This window comes from Vicia villosa, linkage group LG6, assembly GCF_029867415.1.
Source record: "Vicia villosa cultivar HV-30 ecotype Madison, WI linkage group LG6, Vvil1.0, whole genome shotgun sequence".
NCBI lineage: Eukaryota > Viridiplantae > Streptophyta > Magnoliopsida > Fabales > Fabaceae > Vicia > Vicia villosa.
This window is the reverse complement of record NC_081185.1, coordinates 143,497,474-143,505,201: the sequence shown is the minus strand read 5'-3', so window position 1 is coordinate 143,505,201 and position 7,728 is coordinate 143,497,474. Positions and strand designations below refer to the sequence as shown.

The following is a 7,728-nucleotide window of genomic DNA, read 5'->3' as shown; positions in this document are numbered from 1 at the left end:
ATTTTCGGTTGAGCCCCTAAATACTCAACCATCCACTCAATGGTAACATCTTAAGGCTCGAGCATGGCCTATGATATATTATAGACTTTTTTTTCTTCTCAGTTTGAACTTTTTAAAAGCTTGGTCTTACTTGAAATGCTATTTAAAAACCTATTTCATGTTAAGACTTTTAAATAGTTCATTTTTATCTAATTTTAAATAGATAACACAAACATTTATATACTATTTAGCCCATTTTCTTATATATATATATATATATATATATATATATATATATATATATTATATATATATATATATATAATATATATAATATATTATATATAATATATATATATATATAATAATATATATATATATATGCTGATCTATCAAGCTTCATAGATTTTTTTAATAGCCTAAGTTTGACCTATTTAATTTAATAGGGTTTTAAAAAAGCTTAAACTTGACCTTTTTATTAAACATGCAAAGATTAAATAAGCCAAACTATATGCCCTTGTAGGCTGGACTGACCTATTCATATTATTAGGTGTATCCTTCGTTGTGTTAGAAGCAATGGATTGTTAAGGAGATGGAGAATAAGAGAACTCCATCCTATGTGTGTCAGTGACTATGTACATATGCAACATGGTTTGCCTTTCAAGTTGTAAAATATCTCAAAATTGAAACCTTGTAGCTTTAAGACCCACTCGTGTTGTTCTAAAGTCTAGATTGTTTGGACCAAATTTTTTTTTCAAACTCTTTTGATTCGTAAATATATGAAAATGCCTTCCAATAAGATAGTGACGTCATTTTTTACAGCTTCTGTGTTGGCGTACATATCACAGACATATACTTAAAAAGCTTGCACGCGGTTACACATCTTTTTAAATAAGAAAGCTAAAGGGTGGCCCTCCTAAGATAGAACAACATCAATGGCTACAACTGAAGCATCTCTCTCACGAATGAAGACCTTCCTTAAAAAAATTTGGAAGAGCCAATACTAGGGTTTCTGTCATGCTTTTCTTAAGTGTTGTAAATGTTATAACATCTGATGTATGTTGGAACAAGTTTGATTCTACGACTAATCCTTGAGTTTTGATGATAACAAGTATACAATGTAAGGAGAATAATTTTTTACTCTAACAGTTTGTTAAGTGTGCAGGATCTGATAATAAGTTATGAACTCTGGGTTAGCAAGTTATCGACTTAGGACTAGTAAAAGTTCTAGATTTTGAACGAGAAACTCTGAACTCTGGACACCAAACGCACTCTGAACCAATGATGAATACAACTAATTATGAATACAAGATGTGTTTTCAAGCAAATATACATCTGAAAGAATCAAGTCAAATCAAGAAAAGATCTTATCTAGAATGACTTTGATTAAAGACTGTGAAGTCTCAACGTTCTCAAAGCTCTTAAAACACTCTGATCAAGCTTCAATAACTCATACTGAGAAGCATATGACTCAATAAGTTAACTATGAAGAGATAATAATTCTAAATTCTGATTAAGCTTCACCAGTACTTATCTGAAGCCTATGATAAAAATCTTGTGCAAAAGAAGATCACGGGATTACAATACATTATCCTACTCACTTCCCTAAAAATCCGAATAAAGGACTGTACTCTGCACCATCATTGCTATCACATGTTCCATCATCTGTCCTAGTGCTACAAGCGCAATTGTAGTCTAGTACTAGCTAACGTCTCAAACAACTTTTTCATTGTGGATACTAATTATTTTATTCTCCAACGGATATATTTCTTTATCTATAAAGAAGAAGACTTGGAAAGAATGAAACACAAGAGAATGTAATATGCACAAACAATGATACACATAAGAAAAATGAAAATATGAGTGTGAAGCAACAAAAACAAAGATACACATAAGAAGAAGAAAATATGTGTGCGAGATTTCTCGAAAGCATGTACTTTTGAGAAAAAGAAATGAAGAAGATATGTGAAGAAGTTCACCAAAGAAATGAAGAAAATCAATGAAGATGTACAATTAAAAAATGACACTACTACGGAAAACACCTACCACAATGGTTGGAAAAGGGATACAACCACCTCAGACAACCATTGTAAGGTAAGTTGTAATTATATTTTTTTTTTGATAATCAATGAGGTATATATATATATATAAAAGGACCTGTACCAGAAAGATACAGATTGAATACAACAAAAATGCAGTAATGCATTATCCAACCACCACCAACTAACTATCCTACCATTACATAAAATCTATAGGACAGTGATACCATTCATAAAAATTACACAACACTTTCTTCTTATTACCTACTACTAGCCACCACCAAGAGAACATTTTCACATTATGGATTATTTCCTCACTGTCCCGAATCCCATTCTCGAAGATTACGACATTCCGATGATTCCAAATACACCATCATGTACACGCCCAAACCACTGCAGCACGCCTTGAAGAACATAAACGACTCAGTTTATCCACCATATCCTTTAAATGATCACAACAGTCTAATATTACCACCGGTTCTAGCCCCAACCATGCAAAGATCTTATCCCACACCCCTCTTGCAATTACACAGCATAGAAACAAATGAGATGAATTTTCTTCCTGTAAACATCCAAAGGCACAATAGCTCCACTCATCGTTTTCTAAAATGCCTCGTTTCACAAGTTGTTCTCTTGTTGCTAGTCTATCTTGCAATAACCTCCACCCGAAAACTTTCACCTTCGAAGGCATCCATGAGTTCCATATCAGCTTCATAACATCCTTTACCTCATACTGCATCTCCACCACATTTGCTCCCAGCATAAGTTCACGGTAATACTCTCCAACCACAAAACATCCTTTTCCACCAACCGACCATGAAAATCCATCCCTAATGAATCTTCTCGGGACTATCTCAGTCAAAATATGACAAAGCTCTTCTAACTCTACCGCTGCCGCCTCACAGAGAACAGAATTGAAGTTTTCAATCTTCCAATTCCTTTCGTTCTCCGCCCACCACCCATCTCCTTAACACTGCTATCCTTATTTTCAACTACCTGAAACAATAAAGGAAATACATAACAGAATGGCATATTCCCAATCCACCTACTTGTCCAAAACGGAACCTGGCTGCCCTCTCCTAACTTGAATGATAGAATTCTACAGAAAGCTTTCTCTTCCTCTTTATCACAGATTTTCATGAGGTCTCTCCACCAAATGGATCTCGACGCGTGATTTCCAACTTTTCTTTTAAACAAAACTCTTTCATACAGAATTCCATACCTCTCCTCCAAAATTCCTTTCCATAACGGCTCTGCATCGTTCAAAAACCTCCAGAACCACTTAGTTAGCAGCGCAATGTTGAACACCTCCAAGTCCTTAATTCCTAAACCCCCTTCCTCTCGCGGCCTACAAACCGAACTCCAGCTAATCCAATCCACCCCCTTCTTTTCTCCAGAGTAATTGTATGTACGATGCTTTTCATTACGGTTGCGCGACCGTTGTGATAAACTATGTAGCGTGCTATCGATCACAACGATTAACTTAAACATCTGTTGTAATAAATGTAGGGTCACGAGTTCGATACCCGACTACAACCAAAATAAAAAAAATTAAACAAATTAAATCTTTAAAATATCTAAATTTCAGAAACAAAGAAAGTAAATATGTGAAGGGATGTAATTATTTAATGGATATGGAATGAACATAAAGAGCTTTCATATACATGCATTTGTTTTCATAAATTCATTCATATACATGCATTTTATTTTATTTTTTTGGTAATATTCATATACACGCATTTGTTTTCAAATATAAGAACCAATTTTAGGAAATCCTATTAATTAAAAAACAGTTTTCTATTTAGTACCAAAATGTAATAATGAAATAAACAAAACTAAAAAAGCAAAAGTAAGAACATGTTCCTATAAATACCGGGGCAGTACAAATCTCTTGGAAGCAACAACAACTTCTTCTGTCTTTGTGTCAAACTCATTTCATCACCGTCTTCTCTCTTGCTTATTAAAATGGCTAGCTGGAGAAAGTACCAACACCGGAGATACCCATCTTATAACGGTAAACTGTCTTTTTTTTCTTTCCCTTTCTTTCTTAATTTCCTTTGGTTTTGTTCTTACTTTTGATTCTTTTGGTTCACAGATAACAGGTTTTCAACCGTGCCGTTATGGGATAAGAGGTATACGGAATCACATTCCAAAGTGATGAAGTGGGACGACTATGCTGTCAAACAGGCTGTTTACGACGCAAAATTCAGGCATTGCGCTGAGATCAACGGCTATGGCTGGGACATTCCGTTGCCTGATCCAGACATGTACATCGATGATGTAGATTGGGATGCAAGTGTTGATCCTGAACTCTGTATGGATTTGGAGAGAGAAGAAGATGCCAGAAGAAAGATGATAGAAAAGTGCGTGATTCTGGAAAGTTCACTCTTATTAAATCAGTCATTATCAGCTCTTGGTCTAAAACCTACCGGATGGGAGGTTGACGACGAACAAGTAACAAAGCTTCCGGAACCAAGTTATGGTGCTGATGAAATTAATGAAGCAAACTCTTGGGAAGAGAATGATTCTCAGAGGTTGATTCCAGAGGAGCATTATAACAGAAGGAGAAAGAATAACATGGCATGGTCTAAGAACCATGCATATCAGCATGGTAATAATGATTATAAGATGAATCGAGGAAAAAGAAATGGAGGAAGAGGAAGGAGGAGGGGAAACAATACTTATGCGGCCAAGGTCGTTCATGGTAAATTCCAAGAAAGAAGCTGCTAAAGGCTAAGTTTTGTTATTTAGGTGTTTTTGGTTTATGTTAGGATTGCAGATTTTGTGAACTTTTGATACTCTTAAGTCTTAACTACCAACAACTCTTGCTTCTTTTGTTTTATTAATATTATTATATGGATTCTATTTTGCTATTAAAAATAAAATTATAAAAATTAACTTTTATAGAATTATGACAGTTTTAAAAGATAACCTAAATTTTATATACTAGTATTAACTTGAATACAAAACAATAGATAAATGTTAAGACATTTATCTCTTATATTTAATTAGTGCACTGACAGACATATAAGTATATTAGATTGAAATAATTTTCATTTACAAAATAAAACCATTGATTTTCAATCATAGATTTCAAGCGTATTTGTTTGGTGGTATAAATCAATACACAAACAATGAAGAAGCTAAAACATAAGACAAATTGATGGATGTAAATCCTACCATCACTAACAAGAAAAAAAATAAGTTATGGGTAAGGGTGGGAATATGCCAGAATAATTAATAGGGACTTATGGCCTAGCCTATACAGACCAAGGCCAGATCAAAAGATTTATGCTTTTTAATAAGCCTATTTAATTAAATTGGTTGGGCCACAAACCATAAAAAAAGTCTTTTAAGCCTATCAGGCCGACCTATTTTAATAAACACGGATAAATTTATTACTTTTTATATTGTATTTTGTACTTTATATCATAATACAAAAGTAAATTTAGTTATTTTGATGAATTTATGAAAATAAGCCGAAAAATCTTTAGGAAATTTTTGCTGGTTTATTTTTGAAGCCCAATATCAAACAGGTAATTTATTGCTAGAGGATCAAAATCTCGATGTTAGAGATGTTAATGAAGCGCTTCTAAAAGCTACAGGAAAGGAGAGTGGTGAAAAAGGGGTCAGAAGAGCTTGACAATCATAGTAATTTCTGAATTTTTTAAGGACGTTAGTTTGTTTAACGTCTTGTGTAGCTCTACAAATTTTTACCTATTTTATGTTGCTATATATAAATATGTAAAAGTATTGTTGAATGATGACATGGGAATGATAAATATTGTTTTGAAAAACTTGAATTCTTGTTGTTTGTTGTAATCAAATGTTTTTAAAATAGGGTGTACTGTAGTATATCAAATAGGGTGTAAATGGTATAATTTGTTTATTTATAAAAGGTGTAAGTTATAATAAAAAAAAGTGTAACTAAGATCATATTTACATTCGATTTTTATTAAAATGGGGGTGTGATTAAGAACGTATTTACACCTGATTTTTATTAAAATAGAGTGTAATTAAGAACATATTTTCACCCGATTTTTATTAAAATAGGGTGTAATTAAGAATGTATTTACACCCGATTTTTATTAAAATAGGGTGTAATTTAGAACGTATTTACACCCGATTTTTATTAAAATAGGGTGTAACGTAGAACGTATTTACACCCGATTTTTAATAAAATAGGGTGTAATTAAGAATGTATTTACACCTGATTTTGGTTAAAATCGTGTGTAACGTAGAACTTATTTACACCCGATTTTTATTAAAAAAGGGTGTAACGTAGAATGTATTTACATCCATTTTATATTTAAAGAGGGTGTAATATAACATGTATTTACACCCGTTTTTAGAAGGGTGTAAATTTGTTAGACATTTCTCACCCGGTGAATATACACCCGTTTTTTATTTAAAAAATGGGTGTAAATTTAACAAAAAGCGGGTGTAAATTAACCTTTTTGCACTAGTGTCAAAGTTATTTTCATAAGCTCTCCCAAACAAATAAGCTCACAAAACTTATGCTATTATGAAATCTCAAATAAGTCAATGTAAACAAACGTTTAATTTCATTGTAATTTTGATTCTGCAGTATATTTAAAAATTAGTTGAATTGTTTATTTACTTATGTTTAAATGATATAGGCTTTTTAAGCAAACTAATAGACTAATCAGGCCTTCGAAAAAACCAGACCTAGGCCAAAAAAATAAGCCTATGATAGACTTTGAATTTTTTAGTAGGGCAGACTCAGGCTTAGCAAAGCCTAACTCGACTCATCCTTTTCCCACCCCTAGTTGTGGAGGTTATTTTGGAAACTTACGGTGGTTTGAACCGCCTCAATAGTTCTCGCGACTGCTATAGTTCTACCACCTAAATCCGTGTCGCTAGTATGTACTACGACAATTGCAAAAACTGCTACTCCAACCGCCATTGTTATTTGTGCCGGTTAGTGAACTACCTTAAATTATTTGATACAATTTCAAATGCCCTGAGTGTGAAATTGTGATAGTAGAAACTGTTTTAATTTGTTTTACAAATCCTTTATATAATTTATTTGATAACTGTTATAAATGGCATGATTATGGATGTCCATCAATTTGAAGATTTCATATTATTTTTTTTATTTAATACATATGTCCTATAAATCTCATATTGTACTTGAAATCTATAGTGATAATGAGAATAATACAATATTATTTCTTTCTTCTATTTTTCTCCTTCATCTCTACTCTTATATTATATTGTTTTTTTTTAAAATTTCATAACACGTTATCAGCACGAAATTCTACCAATTTGAAAAGGAAAACAAATTGAAGCCCTAACTATCAGAGATAGTATTATTTTATCATTTTCCATCACCTGTGTTTAATTTTTATATTATATATTATTAAATTATTAAATAATAATACAATATCATTTCTTTCTTCTATTTTTCTCCTTCATCTCTACTCTTATACTATATTGCTTTTCATAAATTTCATAACACGTTATCAGCACCAAATTCTACCAACTTGAAAAGGAAAAAAAATTGAAGCCCTAACTATCAGAGATAATATTATTTTATTATTTTCCATTACCTGTGTTGAATTTTAATATTATATATTATTAAATTATCAAATAATCCATGGAGGTTTACAAAACATTGTGTTGGTTATATAGTTCCCAAAGAACTTAAAAAATATATCTGAATAATAGTAATGAATTTGTTATAGAG

The 7,728-nt window shown here is 32.1% G+C and overlaps 1 protein-coding gene across 1 annotated transcript; it reads left to right on the top strand.

Annotated features, from left to right (window-relative positions):
- The first annotated feature begins 3,983 nt into the window (after positions 1–3,983).
- LOC131614887 (uncharacterized) lies at positions 3,984–5,661 on the top strand. The gene is made up of 3 exons (XM_058886423.1): positions 3,984–4,032; positions 4,114–4,722; positions 5,555–5,661. Exons 1-3 carry the CDS (start codon positions 3,984–3,986, stop codon positions 5,659–5,661), a joined length of 765 nt encoding a protein of 254 aa, XP_058742406.1.
- Positions 5,662–7,728: the final 2,067 nt, after the last annotated feature.

Coding starts and splice junctions, on each gene's coding strand:
- LOC131614887 (XM_058886423.1), top strand. CDS start 3,984: ATGGCTAGCTGGAGAAAGTACCAACACCGGAGATACCCATCTTATAAC. Junction 4,033..4,113: donor GAGATACCCATCTTATAACG/GTAAACTGTCTT, acceptor TTTGGTTCACAG/ATAACAGGTTTTCAACCGTG. Junction 4,723..5,554: donor TGCGGCCAAGGTCGTTCATG/GTAAATTCCAAG, acceptor AATATCAAACAG/GTAATTTATTGCTAGAGGAT.